Source organism: Streptopelia decaocto, assembly GCF_964273445.1.
Source record: "Streptopelia decaocto genome assembly, chromosome: 1".
In the NCBI taxonomy this organism is placed as follows: Eukaryota; Metazoa; Chordata; class Aves; order Columbiformes; family Columbidae; genus Streptopelia; species Streptopelia decaocto.
The window spans coordinates 103,787,511-103,815,144 of record NC_138663.1 but is presented as its reverse complement, the minus strand read 5'-3'; the positions used below and the strand labels follow the sequence as shown (position 1 = coordinate 103,815,144).

Here is a 27,634-nt window from a genome sequence, read left to right as displayed (position 1 = left end):
TAAAAGAGGAATGGAAGAGCCAGTAGCAGTGCTACTGGGAAAGGACCAGAGTGGGTCACAACCTGAATATGAGTCAATCTTGTCTAATTTTGCCAGAAAGAAGGTGTGTTTCAACAAGGTACAGCACATATGATACAGACAGTGACTGCAGTACTCACTGATCATTGATAAGGTTTTTGTTATGATCAGATTTCAACACCATTGCTGAAGAAGCACAAATTGTGGTGAGTCTGGATGACACCAAGAAAAGTAACATGGAGCTTAGGGAACGTGACTTCTGGGGAAGGGTTGAGTGAATGTTGTTGACCTTCTTTTGGAAAAAAAAAGATTGTTAGAGGACTGCACAAGCATGACAGAGATCTCCTGTCCATGGTTCACAGAACATGGCTATTAGAAGATATTGAAACAAGGTGCTTCCTCAAGGTCCCTGGTTTCTGGTTCTGCTTGCTGAGAACGCCTGCTGCTGGTGGCCCTGCTGAGACTGTGCCATGTTCAGCCTGTCACAGATGGGAAGGCTGGAGTTCTTTTCTTGGGGTTTGACAGTGAAGGGCCTGATTGCTGCTGCTTTCATGTAGACTCATAGTGGTTTTGGCGAAGCTCTGCCGGGAACTGGAAACCAACTGCGTGGATGTGGCTGCAGAGTTGCATCTCAAAAAGCTCCCTCTCCTCAAAAAAACAAACAATCAAACCCCCAAAAAACCCAACCAAGTGATCCTGAGCAAAAATAGACTAATTTAAAATGTTCTAAGGTATTGTCACATCAATAGCACTCAACCCAAGCTACATTTCCAGAACAAATTCAGATATTGATTTTCCCATTGATTTGCAGTAAATGCTAGGTTCCTAGCTAGATTAGTAAAGGTATTTAGATATTAAACTGGATTCATCTTAGTAGTCTTAGTCATCTTAGTACTTAGATCCAGTTGATTTATAGTTAAGATTAGGTTTCTACGCAAGATGCTGTGATCTCACAAACTGTCTTGCTATGTTTTGATAGTTCAGTAAATACTCTTAGAAATCTGACCTTAAATGCCCTCAGTCACTTTGAAAATGAGGTAGATTCTGCAAATCACTTGGGCTTTGCAAAGCCTTCTAAAACTTGGGCCTAAATACCCAACCAGATACCCCATATCAGGCTAAACAGGGTTTCTTCTTGCCTGGAAGATAAGGTTCATGACTTTGTGTTTCAGTGAAGTTTCTAAATATTTTTACAGCTTATCACTAACCTGTTAAAGGATTCACAGATTCTGAGCTACCAAAGACACAGGCAGACTGCAGATAAAGTGACCAGCTGTATCATTGACAGCACATTTGGGAAACATTAACTAAAAGTAAAAGCCCTTCATAAGAAGGCCATAAAATGGCAGGAGTAATTATGTTTTTCCAAAGTTAATAATTGACTTTTGTTTATTTGGCTTTTTATAAAAAACATTTTCCTTTCTCTCTTACAATAGATAAAACCTATAAAAGGCCTGGCAGATTGGATTCAGCCTTTTTTCTTGAAAAGCTTGAAGGCTGATGAGACAGAGCCTGACAGAGAAGCTTACGTGAGGAAAACTACTTTGTTGGGAGATTCTCAGCCTAAACATGGATATGTTGGTCCGCATCTGGCTTCTCTGTGGTCTGATTGCTGTTGTGAGCCCACAGACTGTCACACAACAAGCCCAAATGTTTCTGGAAGAGTTTAACAAGAGGGCAGAAGATATCAGCTATGAAAGCTCCCTTGCCTCATGGAACTACGACACCAACATCACTGAGGAGACTGCCAGGAAAATGGTAAGTACTCTGTCCTGTGGGTTTTACTGTTCTTTTAGGAGTCTGACAGCTGCTTTCTAGTTTATTTTGGTTCCACCAAAGTTGGCTGAAATTCTGCTGCTACTTTTTTGGTGGCTGTGGTTTAGTTTCAGGAGGATAGAGGGGCTTGCTTTGACATAGCAATGCCTCACTGGAGATTCCTGGGCCATTATCAGCCTCTACAGCCCAGGGCTGGTGCCTGGGATGCCCTTGCGCTGCATGGGGATGGCCAGAGGCTGGACATGTCCCTAGCCATCACCTCGAGTCACCCCAGTGAGCAGAGGGAAGAGGCAAGGGAGCACTGCATGTTCGGCCCTAAAATCTGAGCTGGATGGAGAGGGACACCTTCCTTCACTCAGGGTCCAACACCACCAGCACCTCCTGGGATGGTCTCTCAGGACCTGGGCTTGGTGCTGCCCTGTGACATGAGGGAGGGGGATTCAAATCTTGTCAATCTTCTGAGTGTAGACATTCTATTAAATGTTTGCTGATGGTTTTATATAGTGATCCACACCCTTTACCAGTGGGGGACCTTCTTCCCCAAACCCCACCACTCTTCTCATAGTCAGGGCTGCTGGTAGAGGTATTAAACTTGTAGTACAGTGGTCTAGCACGTTGGTTTGAAAGTCAATGCCTGTCTGTGGGAAGGACCACAGCATTTGTACTTGCACTATCTTGCAACACAGTTCTCCCCTCTTCTAAACACCAGCTTCTAGCTGGCGCAGCCACCGGGGTCTCTAAGCAAGTGTCATGTTTGCCAAGAGCAGTCAGCCATGACCTGGCTGGTTACTGATACTGCCATGCCTCAGCCTAGCATCTGGTAACCTTGGAGCCTTCCAAAATGAACAAAAACACCTTGATTTTTGTAGTTGTGTGTCTTTTAAAGTCAACTCAAGTTCTAGAGAAAAACAATTCAGAGCATAAATAAAAGCCGAACATCCTCTGAGTAATGGTTTAAGTCTTCTACTTTGTGGCCTTATAGCTTAATTAAAACACGGGTTAATTATTGTATTTCTTAATTAAAGCAAGGAGACTGGTTGCTGGAAGAAATCCTAATGACTAACCATTGCCAATCTGGAATGTTTTCTGAGGCACCAGGTACTTAAACTGTAATGTTTCCAAACATGCGAAATGAAAGCCCCATATAATACTTCTAGCATTAATGAGATGATAATAAAATACGTGAGGAGATACCAGCAATAAAGACCAATTAGTCCAGTGCTCAAAGAGAATGTTTTCTCTCGCTTGCTCTCCTCAGTAGCATTGGTAATAAACCTACTGCTTACCCTTCTCCCTTTCTGCTGGAGGAGCAGAGTTAATGAATACTGTCCTTTCTGTCTCCTTCCCATCCATTTTCCTTGTAAATTAGGCCACAAACCCTGTCCTCTGACTTATCAACCAATTCCTCTAATTGGGGAAAAATCAAATAGCAAGCTAACTTCTTTCCCCTGGCTTTTGTAGACAAAGAGCCCCCTCTTCTGCCCCACTGCTCCTAAGGCACCTCTCCATCCCTGCTCAGGGCAAGGAGTTCAGAAGCAGATTTACACAGTGATGCTCTTCTGGGTGCTTATCAAGCTCTTGCCCACTGAGCTTTGCAAGCTCCTGGGCAGTGGCAGGACTATTTCATAGAATCATAGAGTAGTTTTGGTTGGAAGGGACCTTCAAAGGTCATCTAGTCCACCCACCCTGCAATGAGCAGGGACATCTTCAACTAGATCAGGTTGCTCAGAGCCCCGTCCAGCCTGGCCTGGAATGTCTCCAGGGATGGGGCATCTACCACCTCTCTGGGCAACCTGGGCCAGTGTCTCACCACCCTCACTGTAAAAAATTTCTTCCTCATGTCTGGCCTGAATCTCCCCTCCTTTAGTTTAAAACCATTACCCCTTCTTGTATCATAAGAGGCCCTGCTCAGAAGTCTGTCCTCATCTTTCTTGCAGGCCTCTTATAAGTACTAAAAGGCTGCAATAAGATCTTTCTGGAGCCTTCTCTTCTCCAGGCTGAACAACCCCAACTATCTCAGCCTGTCCTCACAGCAGAGCTGTTCCAGCCCTCTGACCATTTTTGTGGCCTCCTCTGGCCCCTCTTCCACAGGTCCATGTCTTTCTTGTACTGAGGGCTCCACAGCCAAACACAGGACTCCAGGTGGGGTCTCACCAGAGATGAGTAGTGAGGCAGATATATAGCAGAAATATAGCAGAGTAAGTTGCTGAATGTTTGTTCTGCTCCTGTGAAGGTGAGAGGTTCGAAAGCCACCCAGGGATTGCTGCCCTCCCACAGGGGGGCTGCATGGGCAGGGGGAGATGCAGGGATGGGACTGCCAAGGGCTTACATCTGCCACCACTTCTCTGCACCAGAGCCTGATCAGGTATCGTGGGTCCATCACACATGGGGCCAGACAACCCAGGCACAGCTCTGTTGGGAGCATTGACCTTGCCCTGAGTTTGCACAAGGGGGAAGTGCACCTGAAAGTGCGCTTCAGGCACAACATAAAAATGGCATCTATGTTTCCTGATGCCTCAGCAGGGAGGAACAGGTGTTACAGACACCCTCTCCACAACCTGGGAAGTTCTGTGACAAACACAATTAATTAAACTGTCCCAAGGACCCAGGTTAATTAGTATTGTTCTTGTTGTCATTTTGGATGGGTGCTGATGTGCTAAAATATGTACAAAGACATGAAAAAAAAGACGAATAAGACAGTCCCAAATCCAAATAGCGTTCTTATGGTTCCATTTTTGCACTGAAATTTGGGAGTTCCATGTGTCAAGGTATGTAATTGCAGCAGTGGTAAAAGCAATTTCATTCAGAAGACTCAGGTTTTGCATGCCCAATTTAGACACCTGTTTAGACCCTCTTGTGCCCAACCATAATGTCTAATTTACCAAACTTCAGAAGAAAGTCATATTGCATAATGAAAGGACTCAATATCTTGTCTGCTGTCTGTCACTGCTGCTGAAGGAGAATTGGGGAATGGCATCTGGGTCACAGCCCTCTTGCACCCTGGCTTGTATCTGTTTTTTGTGAGTCACAGGCTGGTTGAGGAAAGCACTAAGGGAAGAATACTTGGTGATTTAGAGTAGCAAGGAACACATCTAGGTGATGCTGGATCAATTATAACAAGCATAGTGTGAGGAGGCAGTCCTGCTTTTTCTTATTTCCAAAGGAAAATGTTTGTCTGGATGTCTGAATAAACCAAAGCCAAAATGTTCTCCAGCTGTTTCACTGCACAGTGCAAGTGCTCAACCACAATTCACAGGTGGTGCCCACAAATGAAATTCTCCCCGGAAATAATATTTTCACCCACTGAGTACATCAGGCTGCTGCACTCTTTTGACAGAGTAATTCAGGGTTTGTGTAAACCTCTTTCAGAACGAGGCAGGGGCCAAATGGTCTGCATTTTACGACGAGGCCTCCAGGAATGCCAGCAGCTTCCCGTTAACCAGCATCCAGGATGATCTCACCAGGCTCCAGATCGAGACTCTCCAAGAAAGAGGGTCATCTGTGCTGTCACCAGAAAAATATAGCAGAGTAAGTTGCTGGATGTAGCTCATTTTTGCCAGGTGAGTTGAGCTGCCTTCCACAACACGTCTGAGGGAGGGCACGGCGCTTGTCTCGGTATGATGCTGTACCCCAGTATCGCCATGGAGAAGGTACCTATACAAGGTGATCACGGCAGTTCAGGACTGGAAGGGGTGTCTGACTTAGGAAGCTGGTTCCCACTCAAGTCAGCAGTTTTGCCCTGTAATCTGTGCAGCAAATTTCAGATGCACACACACGCCTCAGGCTTGTCTTTGCATAAATGGCTGGATTAGTCATCAGAGGAAAAGAGGACTTGCGGTAAGTTCTTGGCTAAGTCCTGACCTAGGGCAATGAGCAGGCAGAGATAGGTGAAAGGACATTCAATGAATCAAAAAGGTGGAGGTGGAGGAAGTCTTTCTTGCTCTGCACACGATGCATTATCAGACTGTGAAAAAGAGAGGGTGTTTCTATACAGCAAGTGCCCTGGGTTGCCTGAAGTCAGAAAGGGTTGGTGACCTCCTTCCACAGAAAGCTGCTGAAGGCCAGCATTTAGCAGGACTCATAACAAGATTTGATGTTTCCACTGACAAGTTCATGTAAAAGGCATATATGGTTAACAACTACATTTAGAATTGCAGTGAGCAGCTATGCAGACTCAAAAGAGATGTATAACCGAACACCCGAGAGTTAAATTAATTTCCTGTTGCTTGAGGATCAAATGGAAACACAGTGTTGAGTTAGGGGATCTTACAGTCCTGATTATAGAAGGATCGTGAGATTTTTCTGCTAAGATCAGTAGTGTTAACCACTGTGCAAGAAAAGCAGCAGACTGGCTGGACCTCCTGTCTGGTCCAGATGAGATGTGTTCCTGGAAGCACAGATTACCTTGGTGGGAATGCTGACAGTTCATACAAATGTATTTATTTTAGAGCACAGCAGTGCACTGATGGTAATGCTGTCTCTGTTGAGGAGGCATTTTCTTCATTATCCTGCCTGTTTAGACACTTGCAGTTTCCTAGATAAAGGGCCTTGAGGGCTGAAATTGTTGATTCTTGCTTGAAAAGTGATTTTTTTTCTTTTTTTTTTTTTTTTGTGCAGTCTGATGGATTCCATAATATTGAAGTATTCTTCATTGCTACAAAAATTTCTCTGGATGCTGACTTATTTTAATGCTGACAGGAATAAAGTTGGAGCTAGTCATTAACTACCCCTCCCACTGACAGCTCTACATAGTTCTGATTTAAAGCTTTAAATGAGAAATAGCATAGTCCTAAAGCAAAAGCTAAAAGTGGTGCATGTTTTTCTCAAGGTGCAAAAACCCCAAAATATTAAAACCAACCAACCAAAAAACCCCCAAAACAGAGGTATGTAGCATAGCTTCTGAGACAGAGCTAAATGGTTTCAGATGCATTTGGCCTTCAGCTGACCCAGACATGAGCCTTAACTTCTCTGTAACAGAATATAAGCAGATTTATGCAGTCAGTGTGATGCTATGTTAAAAATCCACAACAGTCACCCTGGGAGCACCTGCAGAAGGGGCCCTTTTTGTGCCATTCAAAACCATGACCTACCTGGAAGGTTTAGGTGGAGCCATGCTTACGGAAGCACATTACTAAACTTTATAGTTTTATTGCTGCTCTGTATTTATATTGCTGCTCTCATGATAGTCTATGCTTATTAAATCCCAAGCTTTGTCTGACTGGATACTAAGGACCTGTAGATTATGTCATATATTTGGGAGATTATCTGTCTTTTCCGGCTAGGTCCTGGCTCAGTAATGCATTTAGACAAATTCTTTCATTAATCTCGACTGAGTTTAAACATATGCTTAAATGTTAAGCTGGTGGGTGAAGTGTTGAATAGAGCACTTAAGGAATTAGCATAATTGGCTGTTATTTTGTACAGAGTGCATTTCTAACGGGCTATCTCACATGTAACTTGCAGCTGAGCACTGTGTTAAATACTATGAGTACCATCTACAGCACCGGGACTGTCTGTAAAATCAACGAACCGTCAGAGTGTTTGGTGCTGGAGCCAGGTACGGTACTAACCACTGTCCCTCCTGTGTCCTTTATACTGAGGGTTCAAAAAGAAAAAGCCCAAGGGTGGCTCCTAACTGCAGGAGAACTGGCTGTAGTTTCAGCAGAAATATTCTGCTACCTAAAGCTTACTCATAATCTAATTGCACCTTGCTGTTCTGGGACCTCTAGCAGGCCTGCTGCCCATGAGACATAATGTCTCATACCCTTAAGAGACAAAATTTGGAGAGAGCTGCTCATTGTGTGACAGACTGGTTGTCACCTATGGTTTGCTTGCGTTGCAGAAAGTCTAAGTTTTTGCGCTATCATCAAAGTCCTTTCACACTCAACGTTGCAGTGAGACCAGTCCCAAGAGCACTATCAACTTAAGCTAATGCATGGAGCATGGTTGATTTAAAGGACTCAGCATCTGCTCCGTGTCTCTTATAGAGAAGAAGGGGAAAACCTTAAGTCAGAAAAGGGTGCAATAAAATAATAGGATATTTTAGTATATCAAACACAAAGTGTTTTCTTCCGAGTTAATAAAATTTCTTTTGCTTTGGCTCATTTGCCTGCTTTGAAAGCAAAATAAAGAGATACCACTTTTTCAAGGCCTAGTACTTCTTTTTTTTGTTGTTGTTTTTTTGTTCTGTCAGGTCTGGACACTATTATGGCTAACAGCACTGATTATCATGAAAGACTGTGGGCCTGGGAAGGCTGGAGAGCTGATGTTGGCAGGATGATGAGACCATTATACGAAGAATATGTTGAACTTAAAAACGAGGTTGCAACGCTTAATGGTAAATCACATTTTTTGTATATTTTGTTTTTCTAGCATACCACAGTCTTGCACAGTTTGCAGAGGAATTCAAAACCCATACGTTTTTACACATCGATGAGCAGCATTTTGTACATCATTTGCTCATGGTGTGCACGTTGCAAAGCCAGAGACAGTGCAGACAGGTGCCAATGACTAGATCAGAGGCCTGTCACCAGCCTGGAGCACAAGGGAGATGTCTTTGCTGGCACCTTTCTGAAATCCCCTGATGTATCAGTGCCCTTTGTTAGATAATGCCTTACTCAGAACTGCACTGCTTGTGACTTATGGGCAAGCATGCTCGATTTTGAAAACTTTCGAGTACTGCTGAGTCTTGGCAAGGTCTCCTTTTTTCTGTTGGCCTTGACCTTCTTGCACTAACCACAAGAAGTGGTATAATACATTTAAAAGTATTATTCTCTAATGAGAATTATCAGATTTGGTAGGCCTGGGCCAGCAGATGCATCCAGGTGCTTAGAAAGGATTTTGCACCAAGGGAAGCCTGCTTCCCATCAGAGATCTCCACACAGACCATAGGGAACTGTCTTTTTAAGGAACAATGGTGGGTGGCTGCTAATTTTCTTTGGGGGTCTTCTAAAATAGCTTCTGAAGTAGCTGTTTCATCTGTCTCTTGGCCAATATACATCTGTACCACCTACTTTCCTATACTCCTGTAAAGCTGGAGCTAGACACCAGGTATAAGAAATTGTAGTCCAAATAGTTAGACAGGAAAAAACCTGAACATTAAGAATGGTCATTCTGACCTTCTTCCATACCACTAAGGAAGAGACCTCAGGTATGAGCCATTTCTATTCCAGGCTTGATGGAGCTCAGTGGACTGAAAGACCCAGTAAAAACTGGAGTTGAATTTCACTCCTGGTATCTACACCTGCCCTGGCAATTTTGTTGCTGGAGGAAGTGGCCCATATTAAATGTCCACCAGCACGTACCTTCTGTGAGAACCCATTAGCATCCAGCCTGAGCTCAGTCTGCCATCCCTCATGCCTGCAGGAGCTCCTTTCAAGAGTGACATTTTCCTTTGACCTCCATTTCTGGTTGAACTTACTTACCCTAATTAGCAGATAACCATGACTGCACGTTCCTCATTTCTTTGAAATACCCCATACCTGCACATCCATGGGACACAGCCTTGGAGGAGCGCTCTCGCCCTCCTAGACCCAGAGCATCTTGCTCTGCGACACTGCGTTTTGCGGAAAAGGCTGCACGTCTGCATGGGGCCAGCAAGGAGCTGCGCTGCTCCTGCAGACCTAAGCAGTGCCATGTGCAATGTCCTGGTGTGATGTGTCCATGCTTTACAGGCTATTCTGACTACGGAGATTACTGGAGAGCAAATTATGAAGCAGACTATCCGGAAGAATACAAATACAGCCGTGACCAGCTGGTTGAAGATGTGGAGAAGACATTTGAGCAGGTAGAGGCAGGAAAAACTCTCACCTGGGCCATGGGGTTGTGTTTTGTGATGGTGTGTTCACATGTTGTGAAGGAAGATGAGACCTGCTCTAAAGTGGCTGATCTCGGTCTACATGCAGTAACAGACACTGGGGGGCATACATGACATTTTTACCTCTGCAGCCATTCTAGGACCAGGTTGGTCCCCTCAGGTTGCACTGTGCCAAAGGCTAGGAAAGAGGGAGCTCTACAGATCTATGTTTCTCCTCCAGGTAGGGCCCATGGAAGGAGGTATGTTTCCCATGGAGTAGATGGCATCCTTGATACTCACATCTGAATGAGCAGGACTTCTGAGGCTAGGATCTGTACTTGGCACTTGAGCTCAGATGCAGGGGGCAAATCTCAGCTACAGGTTTGGGGTGCACTTACCTGCCAGGAAAATTTCATCAGAGACAACTTTGAGGCTCTCTGTTTTGGAGGGACAGGTGGGGTAAAGAGAAAATAATTGGCTTCCTTCTCCTCCTCTGCTTTCAGATAAAACCTCTGTACCAGCAGCTGCATGCCTACGTGAGGCACCGGCTGGAGCAGGTCTACGGCCCCAAGCTCATCAGCTCCACAGGATGCCTCCCTGCTCACCTGCTGGGTATGTCAACATGGCCTGACTTTGTACACAGGACAGTCACTTTCAAGACACATGAGAACAGAGTAATCTGCCTGTTTAATCAAGATATTAAGAAACAGGCTACAGATAAGAGAAGGAGAGGTGACATAGGTGCTTAGCAGCAGAGGCAGGTGAGGAAGCACATGTCTTTGTCCTCACTGGATCTGGTGGCACCCAGCTCAAAACTCCAGCACCGGGCTGGGACATTGCCCTACCTGCTGCAGCACATGTCTTCCTTAGAAATGACATTTTTTTCCACTTTCAAAACTTGTCCTAATCTCCTACGTTTCATGACTTTGCTTTCAAAGCATGCAACATCAAATTGCCAAAATGGTAATGTATATGAATACCACAATGGAGTTCATCTGGACTAACAACAAGGACATGCAGTTTTGAGTAGTCCTTTAGGGGGCTGATCAGTCCCAAAACTGTATTGTACAATAATAGCTGATCTTGGGGAAATAAAAGGATCTTTGATCTGAGTTTGTCCTATGCATGACCTCCCAGAATTGCTCCCTTCCACTTCATATCTGGATCAGACCTGTTTGGGCATATTGAGGTCCCTATTTATGACACCGCACAATTTATAAAATTGTCTGGCAATTTTGAACAATACATAGTCAGTTATTTAAAGTATTTCTATGTTTCTCCCTTTTATGAAGGTGATATGTGGGGTAGATTTTGGACAAATCTGTATCCCTTGACCGTTCCTTATCCAGCCAAACCAAACATTGATGTAACTTCTGCAATGGTCGAAAAGGTAAGACATGCCTTTATGCAATATGCATTATATAACAAAACTAGATGGCAGAAAAATTACACACCACATGTCATCTGCTCTCTAGAAAACCATAGCTGCCCTAAGGCAGTCACGCTGCCAGAAAAGTGTCACCTTCCCTTAGCTGTTATTCTCCACCCTCTTTGAGTGGCTTAATCTTGGCTCCAAGTCTATTTTCCTCAGAGACACCCATCCATTAAGAGATATCTTTTGTACATATAAATATTTCAGGACTCATGTAGTTGGCTGGTATCAAATATGACCTTTGCCATCCATCACCATAATCAAATAGTTTGCATATTGCAGGGTTTTTTTTTGCCAGTCTTGTTTATTTGGATACAGCTAGGAAACTGCAATGCTGCCTGTTATCTTTTGATAACTGCATAGCATGATAAGGTCTGTATTTGAGATCTGTAGTGCTAACAGACATGACAGCACCTTTACTGGGCCGAGAACATGGGTGAAGATAAGTCTCTGTAGTCTTGCCTCAACTTCACTCCTTCTATAAAATAGAAGGTGATCAGTAGAATTTGTTTTTTGAAATGTGACTTTTCACCCAAAATCTACCCTCCTCTCACAGGGAGTGCTCCATGCAAATGTCACGCTGGCAAGAGAAGGAATAGCTAAATTTGATTGATAAGCAGTTTGCACAGGGCTGCATTAATCTCACCCCTATTTTACAGTACTGACCCCCTTGTAGACTTAAATTTGTGTATTCTGAAGCACCACCGTGAGGAGGGAAGCAATACTGACAGAGCATCAGGGCAAAGGCTGGACTCACTCTTGTTGGTGGATGTGTCCAATTTAGGATTCCCATCCAACCAAGCTGTCTGCCACCTAAATCTCTGTGAAAACACAGACCAGTAAATTCAGAGCTCTTGCTATGCAGAATAATAAAAATGCTGAATGATGTTCGAAAATATTCTGGACGCTAATGTGCTCTGACAAGCAAGTCCTCTAGATGTATTTGCCAGGTTTTATGGTTCTGGTCGAGATGTCTTCTCATGCTCATATACTAGACATGCAGTTCCACTCCCTCAAACAAGCTGTCCCTGACTGAAGTCGCTGAAGGTTCAGATCCCAGAGCTGACATGCTAGTGACAGGAATATCTTTTTTATCTTCTCCACTGTATCTTTTATTGAGGGCTTCTCCAGTTTGGGTCAGGTTCTATCGGCTGAACTTCTGAGTGCAGAAACCTATTTTGTTTAAGAGGAAAACATTAATTCCAGTTCCCGGCAGAATTTACAGAAGTGCCAAAGGCAGACACTACCATCTTACTCTCAGTATGTCAGGTGCTGATTTGAAGTTGCTGGGAGATAAATATGAAGTCAGCTGCTCTGTGTTAAGCTGTGTGTTTGTAACAGGCTCCGTGCAGAACCAGTGGTTAATGCTGGCATTGTCTCTTTCAGAAATGGGATGCAATTAAAATATTCAAAGCTGCTGAGGCCTTCTTTGTCTCCATTGGCCTCTTCGAAATGACCGAGGGCTTCTGGAACAACTCCATGCTCACAGAGCCGGCTGATAACAGGAAGGTTGTCTGCCATCCTACAGCATGGGATCTGGGGAAAAATGACTACAGGTATGGCAATACCTATGACCCCTTTTTATACCATCTCCTAGAACATTCATATTTTCACTAGAGGTGCACTGTGCTGGTTTGAGTGATAAGTTTTCCGTATTTATTATTTTTTTTTCTGGCTGGTAAGAGGGAAGACAAGAAAGCAGGGGTACTTGTGGGACTGTAAATGTTTCTGTGTAACTTTTCCTGTGACGACTTAAAAACTACTCTCAAATTTAAGCAGAGATATGCATATTATTTATATGAATTAGAGAAGTAATGACTATGTTCTAGGGCTTAAGGAATAAGCACAAATGCAGGTGCTTGTGGATACCAGTGGGATTTCTGGACACCTGCATGCTCTGCAGCAAGGGTACAGGTCCCTGGATAGCAAGTGAAAACCTCCCAAGACCCCACTAGCTATGTTTAATAGATATGTCAGAAGTGGTAGGCAGACTTCCAGAGTTTCACAAAAATCCATCAGTTTCTTCCGTGTTTGGGAAAGGAGAGGGACAACAAGTCCCTCTTCTGGGGCAAATTCTCTCCCCTCTTGCAGTCCCTGCAGTTACCCAGGGAAAGAGTCTAGTCGTCAGCAGAGCCTTCATGAAAGCTGCCAGCCTCACATGTCAGCAGTCTGGGGAAGGTGAAAGGAAACCCTATTTGGAAGAAATTCCATTATTAAATAGTACCTACATGAGGATGAATTAGCAGAAGTCACTGACACACAAGGTTTTTTTCTATACTACCGTTTGCTTAAGTTGGATGGTGGGTACTTACTCCAACACATACAGTGAGTTTATCACCAAGTTTCAAAGAGCAGCTGCTTAGACTCATAGGATCACAGAACCATTTTTGTTGGAAAACACCCTCAAGATCATTGAGTCCAACCATTAACCTAACAGCATCACTGAACCATGTCCCCAAGAACCCCATATATGCATCAGCGTTTCTCACAAACCAGCAACTTTCTCTTACTCCCAGCTCAATTTCAAGGTGGCTGAAAGTGTTTTGTCGAGTTCTCCTCCAAGCCTTGCTTGTGCAGGAGGAACTGCACTCCATGCTAGGATGTCGCTGCCCAGGTTCTGCGAGGAGCATTTGCCACCTCTGGAGGCTGATTTGCCTGTGGTCGTGGTGGGCAGAGCTCGGGCAGCAGCTGGCTGGATCACCATCTCTCTAACCACAAACACTTTGCCCTGACATGCAGGATCAAGATGTGCACCAAAGTGACCATGGATGACTTCCTGACTGCACACCATGAGATGGGCCACATCGAATACGACATGGCATACTCTGTGCAGCCCTACCTGCTCAGAGATGGTGCCAATGAGGGCTTCCATGAAGCAGTAGGTGAAATTATGTCACTTTCTGCAGCCACTCCTCAGCACTTGAAATCTCTTGACCTCCTAGAGCCAAATTTCCAAGAGGATGAAGGTAAATAAATGCATAAATGTTATATATTTAAGTGAAAACTTGCAGGCCTTATTTTGCGGCAGAAGGTAGTGCCTGCAAGCTGAGTGAGCAACTTAGAGGCTTCTGAAAATCCTATCTCACGACCACCTTACCAGAAATACTATTTTTTTTTCCCAAATCACAGCATGAAGCAAGGAACACTACTTTATAAAGCTGCTACATAATTTAGAAACAAATAGCTAGCACTTCATTACCTTCCGTAATGAACAACTTATCCCAAAATCTTCACAGTCTGTTTGGATGAACCTCTAACAGTGTTCTCAATTTCTTTTGCATGAATTTGTATGTATCTCTAACAAGGTATGTATTTACCAGTTCAAACTAAACTGAAGCCTTGAGATTTACATCCCCCATCCAAGTGAATATTGAGTGACTGAGTGTGGTTTGTCTGGCTTCTCTGAGTATTCCCTTATAAGGATGGAGATGTACCAAAGTCCTCAGGTCAAAATTCCCCAGAGCCTGAGTAAGTTTTCAGTGGAGGATAATGACATGTAGATGCCAAAGGATCAGGTTATTTAAGTGGTTGAGGGTAAAGAAAGAGAGACAAAACGATATGCAATAAATACTTAAACAATCTTTTCTCATGTTTTTTTCATTAGTATTCTTCCTTCCACTTTTTCCTTAGTGAAAATCTGTAATTCAAGCCAGATGTAAGCATTAGCTGTAAAAGGAAGTGACTTGAGCTGCTGAATCAGATACTAATTGCTACCATAACCATTACCTTAACTACTTCTCTCTTCAGAAACTGAAATCAACTTTCTGCTCAAACAAGCCCTAACGATTATTGGAACAATGCCTTTTACTTACATGCTGGAGAAGTGGAGGTGGATGGTGTTTAGGGGTGAGATTACAAAGCAGGAATGGACAAAACGGTGGTGGGAGATGAAGTAAGTTTGAGAAACAAGGAGGATTTTTTTTTTTGCAAATGATCCTGAAAAACCATCCTTTCCTAGTTACTCAACATACTGTGGTGCTGTGCCCCGCACAGTGCAGGATCTGCCTCTCTGCAAAGCTCAGTAGACTGTCAGATAGAAACACCCAACATGGTGCAGACAAGGTCTCACAAGCAATGTATCCCCATTAGCACTGCGTTCAGCCCTGGGTAATTTACCCTGCAGATTGGCAGACTTTCTCCTCGTTTCTAATATCAGCTTCTCTGATAAAGACAGTCCGTGGCCTTTGCACGAGATGTTCCAGATCCCGGGATCAACATTGCTGTCCCTCTGACACATGCCCCAAGATATCTCCATAGCTTAAGTACAGCCCTTCCCTAAGTCTCATTGGGCATATGCTCTGGTGTGCTCCTCAGCTCCTTAAGGACAAGTAGAAAGTGGATTTCATTATACTTGCCAGCCTCAAAAACATAAAGATCTCAATCTACCAAATATCTGCACACACCTCTCTGCTTTACATTTCCTACCCTTTCTAGAGTGGTTTTGGAGGTAAATTGTCTGAAAGACTCCAGACTGAGCCTTATACCACCTTTCTTAGTCAAGAAAATATAGTTCCCATGGCAAGTAACATCCAGAGGTGCCTTTTAAGATTATCTCCACCAGTCAATCTATTTTCACATCCATGGAGCTCAAAATTAAAAGTGGTTTGATTCAGACTGGAAATTGTCATATCCTGGGGTGTCTTATGTGGGGGCAGAAAAATAGAAAGAAACCAAACCAGGCCTGCACTGAAAATGGAGTCTGCACTCTAACATGAGCATAAATGGTAAGCCTCCACCAGCAAACAAAGTCTATAATAAAACTTGATACAAGCAAGCCTCCTGTCCCACTGGAAAAAAAATCAGTCAGCTTTGATTTATTCAAAAGTAGCAGAGAAGTCCGAGAAATGGAGAATGACAAATTGTTCAGGGAAGTTTATCACATCTCTTGTAGCGACACTGCAAAGCTCTCTGCTGGAACAAGAACTTGAACTACAGATTTATGGAAAATATTTCCATGTAAGCTTATTATAATTTTTAGAAATTAGGGCATGGGTTTGTTTCCATAGTACTGCTCTGGAAACATGCTTTCAGGAGAGGAAAATAAAGAGAAACCTCATCTCCAACCCAGTGGCACAGCAGGCCAGATGCCTTTCTGGTCACCCAACCTCTGCATGCCCTTGCCTACAGATGGGCCAGGGCACAAGCGTGTGTGAAGTTCATTTCTTGTAGATTATTTCACACCACTAATTACTGCCTGCACACCTTGTTATCATATAAATCCCTTCCTGACACCATCAGTCTCAAAGCAGATTCTTCTCTGGGGTCTCCATATGTGGAGCAGGGCCCATTTGGGGTTACGGGGAGCTGTGTATACTTCTTGTGCTTGGAAGTGAGAGAGGTGCCCATTTATATCAGACAATAAAGAGGAAGAGCAGGGTCAGATTATTTTTCCTTAATATCTATTAATGGAAATTTTCTGTTTTTCCTTCATCCTCAGGAGAGAAATAGTTGGTGTTGTCGAACCCGTCCCTCATGATGAAACCTACTGTGACCCTGCGGCGCTGTTTCATGTGGCCAATGATTACTCTTTCATACGGTAGCTCCATCCTTGCTCAGTGTTTAATTAATGGCTTATATTTTGGGTACAGAACAAGCCCTGACTACCTAAAACACCTACTGGAGAGTCTCAGGACACAATCTTATTTTGTTTAAAGTCCTGACTGAAGGTCATTGATTTCAGTGAAGGTTTTTCTCTGGACATCAGGGGCTGCCCCATAGCAATCTCTGAGCATCCAGGAGGCTGCTGAGCTTCCTGTTGACCAGAAGAGCTTTGTGCTTCCATCAAACTAGTGAGACCACATCTGTATGAAGTGCTTGCCTCTTGGGGAGACAGTGAGCCCTGAACCGCTGTCACTTGGACCATGCACATGCAGCCCTGAAGCAACTAACTTTGGACATCCCTCCGAGTCCCAGCTGCCTCATTTTAGAGGGCTCGGCTGGAGCAGAGAGTTGGGCCTTAAAAACCTTACTTGCACCTGGGTGATGTGCCAGCACACAGATTTGAGGCTCCTCTGCTGCATTTGATCTTGGAATTTTGTTAAATCTGCATTAGTGCAGCCTATAAATACCAGCTGGCCTCCTTCCCTGCTGTGCAGCCATCTGAGCAGGAGCACCAGCTGACACAGCAACTTCCAAAGGCCAAGGGCTCAGGGGTTTCCTTGCCAGATGACTGATGAAACCTATGCCTTCCTTCTCCTTGCTCTTCCTTTAGGTATTACACCCGGACCATCTATCAGTTCCAGTTTCAGGAGGCACTTTGCAAGGCAGCTAACCATACTGGCCCTCTTCACACATGTGATATTACCAACTCCACAGCAGCTGGGCAGAATTTGAGGTAACAAAGCAAATTTCTCACATGTAATATAAAACAAAGCCTAGTTTACCTTTGAAAGTTTCTGGGGTCAATGAGGTTGCACCAACAATTAACTTAGCCTGAAAATCTAGCATATGTCGACTCAGTTTATTTTGACAAATTACCTAAATTTATATAAGCCGAGTATCCAAGGTTTAATTGCCTGTTAATGAGAAATTTTTTAATTTACTTAATAGAAATGATGGGAGGAAGGAGGGAATTCAGAAGCAAAAGGGGAAGCTTTGATACGAATTGCAAATTGTTCCGCTATATGTCTAGGTGGAACATGGCAATAACGTATATTACCTTTCCTTCCACATGCACAGAGGATTGCTTGAATTAGGCAGATCTAAGCCCTGGACTCAAGCACTGGAAATTGCAACAGGAGAGAAATACATGAATGCGGCACCCTTGCTCCACTACTTCGAACCTCTATATGAGTGGCTGCAAAAAAACAATTCTGGCAGATACGTTGGTTGGAAAACAGACTGGGCTCCATGTACGTATGGCTTGTGGGTGAATTAAAGACACTAATTAGTCCTCACGGCCCTTGACCAGCAAAGTCCCTGTCTCTTGTAGTTGTTGAAGGCTCTTTTCCCTAGGGAAGCAGCGTTGTGGGAAATATACATCAAGCAGTAAGTTTTACTCATAGGAAGGCAGATGGGCTTCCTCATAGCCAAAGCTGGAGGAATTAGCACACAAGGAGTTTGTCACAGTTTTCAGAAATGGAGTTTCTGGCTGCGCAGAACAAAGAAGCTTGGACTTGTGTGGTGCTTGCCTGAGAGTGATGCGCCTGTTCTGCAGGGCTGGGAGCCACTGGTGCTGGGAGCCAGAGGACCCTGAGCTGGGGGTGAAGGGGCAAACTAGGGCAGAAAAATTACAATTATTTTGTTTACTGTCTTATGCTAGTTAAAGAAGGGGAGGAAAAAGAGGAGAACATGCATTTTTCAGACTATTGTGGTGACAGTGAGTGTTGAATCACCCAGGTTATATATGTATAATCACTGTCAGTAATGTAGAGCCCCATAACCCTTACAGTGCTGTGCCAGTCTCTAATGGTGGGATTCAACTAGCCATACACCAATATCTGCATCTGAGCTGCTTATTCTCCATGGAGGAAAAGGGGCATTTCCTTTTGGAAATGCCTGAAAAAGACGAGAGAACTGTACTCTGGATGTGCTCACTCTTTCTGTCTACTATAAAGCCAGACTTGGGTGAATGACAGCTCAGATCCAGACGTTTGCAGTGGAGTTTGCTGAAGGGAAACAAGATCTATCCCACCAAGCTGGCCAGGGAGAGCTGGGAAACCAGTAAGGAAACTTCAACTATCCCAGCATTTCCCAGGGACTGTCTTGCTGCCATTGCAACTCTGACATGGCCGTTGTTTTTTTTTTTTTTTTTAAATCAGATTCTGACAATGCCATCAAAGTGCGCATCAGCCTGAAGTCAGCACTAGGGGCCCAGGCGGTAAGTGTGTTTGCGCTGTGACACTCCTTGTGTTATTTAGGTAACAGAGATGGTGTGCGAATGGCTCTCAGAAAGTAAGGCAGAGTGTATCTGATTTTTGTGTCTAAAGAGTGGCATCAGCTCAGGCAAAAGGGTTATCACATAAAAGATGTCTCATCTGAGTTTGTGGTCAAGACATCCTCTACACTTACAGCAGAAACCTCTCCAGGGAGTGGTCCCACCTGTATTAAGAAAGACATCTCAGCTAGATGATTTGACTTTTTCTGTGGAGCTATAGATAGTATTTTACCTGCTACAGGACAGGCCTGGAGGGCTAGCATAGGGGAACCATACCTGAAAATGGTTGTATTTTTCTCAGCTATGCTGATGTGTCTAAATAAAGCCTCTATGCACACTTTTCTCCTAATTTCCATCATTGTGGCTATGGTGGATGACTTCCGAAGTTGTTATTAGAGTAACTACTTCCCATTTAAATGTAGGGCTAAAGCAGAGGGGTTAAATTCCACTCTCTATTCTCAAATTCTCTTTATTTCATATTGAAATACTGCTCACAGCATTTGTTTGTAGATTTTTGTTTGCCTGTTTGTTGTAATCTTTCCAGGCCCTGATATATTTGGCTGCCTCCATGCCCTCCAACCCTGATGTAGAGACAGCTTTGTTATTAAGATTGTGATGGGCAGTGCAGTTGCTTCTGTTTCAGATGAGGGGAAGGGCTTTCATTCCCAAGAACTCATCTGCTTTCCTGATTATACCAGCTGGTCCGGGAAAATGTATTACAGTGACTGAAAAAACTCATTGAAGCCAAAGACAGCTTTTAAGTTTTTAAACTGAGTGCTGGCTTAGCCCATCTGTTTAACCCAGACACTCAGCGGAAGATTTGCTTCTTATTCTAGCTTTGCCTGTTTATGCTAATCTCAGGGAGGCAGTGCAGAAGGCTTAAGTGCAGACACTTCATTCCTGCTTATAGTCATTTTCACCTTGCAGAACATAAGTAATTTTCTAAGAATGAGTATGTCATCAGGCAGATCATTTAGACCTGTGCGTCGGAGCTTATTGGACTAGGAAGGACGCTATACTGTGGGCTCATTTTTCATATGAATTGATGCTCTCACTTCTATCACACTCTCAAACGCAAGCTTCCTAGATCGCTGAGTCGAGTTAGATACAATTCGAAACTGATATCAACAGCATGAGAAGGTTCCATATTACAACACATTTATTAGTCATTATGGTTAATGTTTAGCTTAATATCATTTGTATGCCTTCCTTTTGCCATCATAGTCTTATGGTGTGCAATTGAGCAGCTGTAAAACAATCTCATACAGATTTTATTTTAAGAATGGTGGGTTCCTAAGCTCTGAAGAACCAGCCATGCATTTTCCTCTCAAAACGAATCCACATCACCAACTTGCAAGAAACCTTTCCCATTCAGTAGCTTTCTGCCTCCCCACAAATTTTCCTTCTAGGAAACTAGGATCTTCCAGGGACATGACCCTGAATGCTGGTATGCCAGCAGTAGGTAATGGTACCTGCATGAACCAGCACAGAGAAAAGGTGGGGGAAACTCAGACAGGAATCTCAGCCTGACTACACAGACCAATATGTTTTAGCTGCTTTACGTGGCTCACAGTGCACAGAAGCCAGGAATCCAGTACAACTGTTGGTTTAAGATGGATTTTGAGCTGCTTTGCTCCATTAGGACAGCAGAAAGCATTCTGAGTGTGCCAGCAAATATTTTTATATTTCTGCTCTTTAGCACTGGATAGAGCAGAAAGTGAATGATCCCTCCTCTCTTGCAGAGGCAGAAATTCATGGGCAGGGTTGGCAGCTGCAGCATCTACACAGCCCGACTGTTACCAGCAGGGAGGTTTCAATAGCCCAAAGTTCTGGCAAATTATGCACCCAGACTCACGGATGGGCTTACACCAGCTGTGCCGGAGTGTGTGCTGCTGCAATTACCCTACTAATTGTTTTCAGGTTGATGAGATTAAAGCTGCAGCCCTAGCATCACTGGATCACCAGTGTAGCTGATGAGGCTGCAACTCCCACAGCTTTACTTCATCTGGGGCCTCAAGAAAGTGCCCTCCCAAAGGAAACTGCCACAGACCCCCCTGCCGAATCACGAAGGGTCTGTCTTATTTAAAATAAAAGGTTCCAGGCGTGTCAGTCCCCTGACCAACACTTGAAAATGAGGTTGCTCTTCAGACATTAGTTCAAAATTCTCCACTGGGTAAATGTCATACATGTGATGACACTGTAAAAGGTTGGCACACAAGGTGGTGTTAGGCAAAAGAGAGCTGTCACCCTGCAGGTATTTAGATGTATTTCACAAAGGAAAATAGTTTTTTGAATCAGATGCTAGACTTACACTGTCTCTCAAGTCACCTGTGGGATCTTGGAGGTAACAAGCTATAATAGAATAAAGGCACTTGGCAGAGTTAATTTCTCTCTGAAAGCAAAGCAGCCTTTGTAAAGAACAGTGAGCACCGAGGTAGGTTTCTGAGGTGCTTAGGGAATGCGTGTGGGTAGTTAGTACTCAAACACAGATCAGAAGCAAGCCAGGAATTTCCCATCCACACAGCCAGTAATGGTATTTATGAAGACGTTTGAACGGCACGGTGACAATTAAAATGCCTTAGACAGAAAAAGACAAAATATATGCTATGGAAATGAATAAATTATTAAAAAGCTAAGATGCTAAGTACAAAAAGCAGCAGAGATGCAAACTACAGAAAGCAGCAGTATAGGAATCATGCTCGATTAACACCGGGTAAAGAAAAAAAAGAAAAATAAAGCACTGTAGAGCCTAAAGATGTTTAGGATAAATTAAAAATTGAGAAAACTGTCACAATAGCATTGTAGGCTGTGACGGTGAACGCTGCCAGCTGCCACAGACAACTGTGGTGACAAGAAGTGCTTTGGCTCAGGGCTTTGCCTGCTGCCCTGCAAACAGGAGAAAGCTGGGGGCATTTGCTAAGGCAAAAAAAGGGACTCACAGCTTCCACCCTTGCTGGCAGGAACAGCCAGAGCTGGCACAGCCCCTGCCCTCCACGCACTGCTTGGATGGGGCTGGGGGCCACTCTGCTGGCGGAGGGTCTGAGTCACCTGCATCTTTCCTGGGGCCTGACCCTCCATAGACTGAAAAAAACGAGGTCTTTTGGCTCATTCGTCCCATGTATATCATAGAATCATAGAATGTCCTGAGTTGGAGAGGACCCACAAGGATCATCGAGTCCAACTCCCATCCCTGCATATGACAACCCCACAGTTCACACCGTGTGTCTGAGGGTGTTGTCCAGTTTCTTCTTGAACACTGTTGGGCTTGGGGCCGTGACACCTGCCTGGGGAGCCTGTTCCAGTGCTCCACCACCCTCTGGGGGAAGAACCTTTTCCTCATGTCCAACCTAAACCTCCCCTGGCACATCTTCCTGACATTCCTTCAGGTTGGTAGCCAGAGAGTTCAGTGCCTGTTCCTCCTCCTCCCCTTGTGAGGAAGCTGTAGCTGCCATGAGGTCTCCCCTCAATCTCCTCCAGGCTGAACAAACCAAGTGACTTTAGCCTCTCCTCATACAGCTTCCCCTCCAAATCCTTCACCAACTTTGTAGCCCTCTTCTGGACACTCTCTAGCAGCTTAATAACTTTCTTATCCTGTGTTGCCTAGAACTGCACACAGTGCTCCAGGTGAGGCCATATCAGTGCAGAGTAGAGCGGGACAATCACCTGCCTTGCCGGCTGGCAATTCTGTGCTTGACATTTGTCTCTCTTCATTTTATATCGTTGTCAAAGGAGGACAGGGTTCAAAAACGTAGCTGGATTTCATAAAGCCTGTGACAACAGATCTGCCTTCTACCACACCTTCCCAAATGATACTTGAGAAAGTCAGGAACTGTGTAAAACTGTCACTGGCAGCATTTATACTCATTCCTGCTGAGGTACCATAAACGCAATCAAACTCAGGCCTTCGGGGGATAAAAAAAACTGCCACAGAGTTCAAACGGGAATTTTTCCTTCATGCACACACACTGTTGCACAACAGACTAGGCTGTGTTATCAAGTGTTTTTTGTCCCCTGTACAGTTCATGGTTTCTGCCCCAGAGAAGCTGGTTTTGATTTCCACTGCAAATAACTTTGGACTCATAAGGCAGACAGGGAGGAGCCTGCACGCAGGTGGTGCATTTTTTATATCACTTATCTATTCTGCAGCGAAAAAAAACAAATATATGCCTGCTGCAGAAATACTCATGCAAAGACTATTTTACTGAAATAAAAATCCCTGCTCATAAAGCAAATAAATGAGCCACTTTCATGTAACAACCCAACCCCAATGTTTCTCCTCCTTAAAATAACATGTCTGCAAATAAAATTATGTGCCTAAAACAAAATCTAAACTATGAAATCTTTAGACTTCAACCATAATGCACAGTACTTAGTAGGAGTCACGTTGCTCCTCGTGCCTTTGCCCCTCATAAGGCAGGGAGATGTGCTGGGACTGCCGCACCTTTGTCAGCCCCATATAAAGGTACCAGAGATTGCAGAGGGACAGCACAATGCACTGTCTGGCAGCAGGGATGACTGTTTCATTAGTGTCCTTTAGAGCGCCCAGATTAACAGAGCTAAAAGATTTGAGTATGTTCCTGAAGTGCTATCATGGCATAAATAAATTGTACTGAAATGCATGCCAAGCATTACGATTCCTATTTCTTTTTAGAATGACTTCTTAGTGTCAGATAATTTGGCATACAATTACCATCTCTGATTAATTTATCTTGTGCTGTTTTTCCAGTATGAATGGGATGAAAACGAGCTCTTCTTTTTCAAGTCATCTGTTGCCTATGCCATGAGAAAATACTTTGCAGATAGGAAGAAACAAGAAGTTGACTTCCAGTGAGTGGCTTGCTTAATTGTGCTGGCTATACCTATATTGCTTCTGGTTTGCTAGTGGCATGAGTTGGTGAGTTTAATTGTGCCTTCTGTCAAATGTAAGGTGATAGCAAACAATGTAAAGCATCAGCTGGCTGTAAAAGGCAAGATGCCAGCTTGGTTACATGTTGCCTTTTCACTCAAGAGTTTAGGAGTAATGTGCTAAAATTAGGTAACTTCAGTGGATGCAGAAGGCTTTGTCTCCCATGGGTTATTAGCGGTGGAAGTGAAATGAGAATTTATAACAGTATATGTGTATGATACTGGATATCCAGGAGGTTTTGGGTCAAGGAAAGATAAACTTGTTGTTTGTAAAGCACTAGAATTCCATGCAGTCTCACTAATATTGTCTGGTTTCACTTACAAACATAAGATCTATCATCCGAAATTGATTTGGGTAAGAGAAACAACCTTTTTATTAGGTGTCTTGAAAATTTTCAGAAGCTATCTACTTAAACTTTCGTATTACTTTATAGGATATCAGTCATGTAACATCTAGGATCTATTCCCAGCAGAATACAAGGAAGAAGGATTTTTTTTTTTTTTTTTTCACTTGGCACTTCATACATCACCTCATTAATGGGATCTGCCACAAACACTCAAAAGGCCCCAAACATTCACTGTTCTGCAGTTGATGATGTGATTTGGAAAATTACACAAAGGATTATCTTAGGTGCAGGGAAGACTGCATCTCAAGTTACCAATTAGCACATGGAAAAAAGAAATTCTGACAGGAAAACTGATTTCATTTCTCAGTTGAGGTCACTAGGAAGCATTCACTCAGCATAAACTCATTCCCTGGCATTTCCTATCAAACACAACTGTTCACTTGCCTGAATTTAAAGCTAATGTCATCTGAACAATCAAAAACCCTTTTATCTTTCTTATTCAGGATTACAGACATTCATGTGGGGGAACAGACACAGAGGATCTCCTTCTACCTTACTGTCAGCATGCCAGGTAATATCAGTGATATTGTGCCTAAAGCTGACGTGGAAAATGCCATCAGGTGAGATTTTGCTCTCCGGAAAAAACAAACCAAAACAGAACAAACAAAACCCAACAAACAAAAAACCCACCACCAACAGCAAACCCAATAACCAGGTGAAAGAGTGGAAGGGAAAACAGTGCTCAAGTCAGCTGAGGCAGAAGGGGTGATAAGATAGTCAGTTCTGCAGTTACTGTGGAAATAGTGGGAAGAGAGAAACTGTTACGATAGAATGAAAACAGTCCATCTATCCGATGGTGTCTTGGACAACAGCCAGCGTAAAATGCTTCAGGGGGCTTGTAAAACTGCCATAACACACCTAATTGCATCATAGCTTGCCAGGAAATATCATTGCTCAAGCTTTAACAGGAACTATCTAATATTCTGAAATCCAGGGCACAGTAACTGTATGTGCATGCATGCGCCTTTTCTTCCTCTCATTAGTTAAGGTTCAGTGCAAGAATTGTTGTATAGCAAGGACTCCAGAATAATGTATTAGAAAGACAGCCAGATGTATTTGATCATACAGAAAAGAAGAGGTCAGAGCAGGAGCTAGTTCCCACTTACGGGTCAATGAAGAGCTCTTTTATAGCACAGTATGACACCACTGTAAGTCATTGCTATAAAAATGATAAGTAGAACTGCAGCTCTTCAGATGATCGTGGGTAATGTACAGTGGGAAATGAAAAGGGCACAAATCTAAAAGCAGCTGCAACATGGGATGGGGTTGAAAAAGCAGTTAGTGAAGTTGATGAACCAAGTGAGAAGAATAGAGCTATGAAAGTCACTGTCTGGTTAGCACTCAACAGCAGAAGTTCAGGAAAAAAAAGGCATAGAAAATACACCAGGGCAACGGTTTTCATGGTAGTGAAAAATACAAGAATCAAAACTTTGGAAGACTGTAGAGGGGAAACAGGTAAGAAGTCAAAGCTGCATAACTGAGAAGCTTATGAATAGCCAAAAAACTTAGGGTAAAGAGAATGAGGGGCAAAATGCAAAGAGAGAGGAAGATCAGAAGGCTTTTTGCCTCATTTTGATAAACATTAAGACTGGGTTTAGGAGGTCATGCAGTGTCTGAACATGTTAGATAAGCTGCAACAGTTTAAAGGCTTAAGTTACTGTGCTTGTCCCCCACCACGCCATGCCAGAATAAATATGAGTTTAGCAGTATCTTGTGTGCAGCCTTTTCACCTGAGCAGTTCAGGGGAAACTTGGAACACTGGAGTTTTATAAAACAACTGTAAATTGTTTATTTCCTTCCAATAAATGTATGAAACGTTTTGAATTTGTTCTTGATGTCTCGGATGTCTTGATGTCAGGATGTCTCGGGGACGGATCAATGAGGCTTTCAGATTGGACGATAACACGCTGGAGTTTGTGGGCATACTTCCAACCCTGGCCACACCTTATGAACCACCAGTCACCATCTGGTTAATTGTATTTGGGGTGGTCATTAGCCTAGTTGTCATTGGAGTTATTGTCTTGATCATCACTGGGCAGAGAGATCGAAAAAAGTGAGTAATGTTTTTGATACTATGATCATGACCGTTGGGAGACATCCCGATGATCGAATCATCAGGGTGCTTACAAATGGGCTGCCACATCTAACTGAAGCAAGTTAAGGAATTAAAGCTTATTATCCCACTCCCATCAACAGTGATCGCTAAAGGTTCAGCTCCCTGCCTTTCAGTGCAAGGCGGCTTTCACAGCTCAATGTAATTTCCCCAACATCATCAGTTTAACCAAGGCAGCTGGACTATGGTGGCTGCGGGGAGCTGCAATATAGACATGCTTCTGCCAGCTCTGCTGTGAGGTGGATGGAGTGGCCTGCTGGGAGTACAGTGACTTCTCCAACAGCAGGGTTTGCCCACATCCGTCAGCACCTGCAGTTTTCAATAACCTCTTTGGACATTGTCCAATAATGTAATTTTCCTTAAATATTATTGCATTGACAGCAATATAGTTGGTTTGGTTTTCTATGTCTCCCCATTAATGGAGTTTCTAAGAATGTGGTAGGTTTGCTATAGTTCCCCTTAAACCCAACACAATTCCTTTTATAGAAATATTCCTGGTTGAGCATGGTACGATTTATGGTAGGGGATTCTGGGGATTCAGAAGGGGTTGAACAGAACAGGGGCTTCTAATACAGAATGAATTTTCATTACAGGAGAGCAAGGGAAAGTAGGAGTGAAGTGGGATCAAACTGCGAAGTGGCGAACCCTTACAATGAAGAGGGAAAAAGCAACCTGGGTTTTGAGCCATCTGAAGAGACACAAACACCATTTTAGAAGACGTGGGTACACTAAGGTTTTATGTGGTGGTGGTGTTTTTTTTTTATTTCACTTTTAACAATTGTGCCTACCAAGGACCAAAAAACTATAGATGTCATCAAACACAATGTCTTCTGGTTGGCCATTAATCTACTGGTTCACAGACAACAGCAACTAAATCTGCTGTTTATGTGGTAACTAGAAAACATGCAGAAATGGAAGATATATATCCTGTGGCTTTTCCATGAATTATGCGCATAATATTACATACTATTTGTATTGCTTTCCATGAGTGTGCTGCATCCAACTTCTCTTTGTTTCCTCTGTAATGAGATACAAAAACTTGGAAGTATAGAGTTGTGTGTAGATCAAGACAGACATAAGAATGACTCACATACTCCTAATGCCCGTGAAGAACATCTTTATCTTTCCAAACAGAGACCTCAAAAGTGTAATCTAATAGACAGTGAGAAAAACCTGACCACCAGAAGAACTTTAATGATGAAGAACTCAAGTTGATATGAAATAACTGCAATCTTTGCACCTTCAGGAAATCTATATCAATGCAAAATGGATACTGAATGAAGACTAACAAGCACTAGAACATTGTTAGGAG

At 43.4% G+C, this 27,634-nt stretch overlaps 1 protein-coding gene across 1 annotated transcript; it reads left to right on the top strand.

Moving 5' to 3' along the window:
- Positions 1-1,587: 1,587 nt before the first annotated feature.
- ACE2 (angiotensin converting enzyme 2) lies at positions 1,588-27,296 on the top strand (the record flags this gene model as incomplete). The annotated part of the gene is made up of 18 exons (XM_082070814.1): positions 1,588-1,776; positions 5,164-5,322; positions 7,258-7,351; positions 7,988-8,131; positions 9,468-9,580; positions 10,093-10,201; positions 10,882-10,979; positions 12,408-12,577; positions 13,761-13,987; positions 14,769-14,913; positions 16,459-16,557; positions 17,233-17,355; positions 17,700-17,872; positions 18,782-18,840; positions 23,624-23,724; positions 24,653-24,769; positions 26,068-26,262; positions 26,916-27,296. The coding sequence occupies 18 exons, from the start codon at positions 1,588-1,590 to the stop codon at positions 27,034-27,036; spliced, it is 2,436 nt and encodes an 811-aa protein (XP_081926940.1). The 3' UTR covers positions 27,037-27,296.
- Between the last annotated feature and the right edge of the window lie 338 nt (positions 27,297-27,634).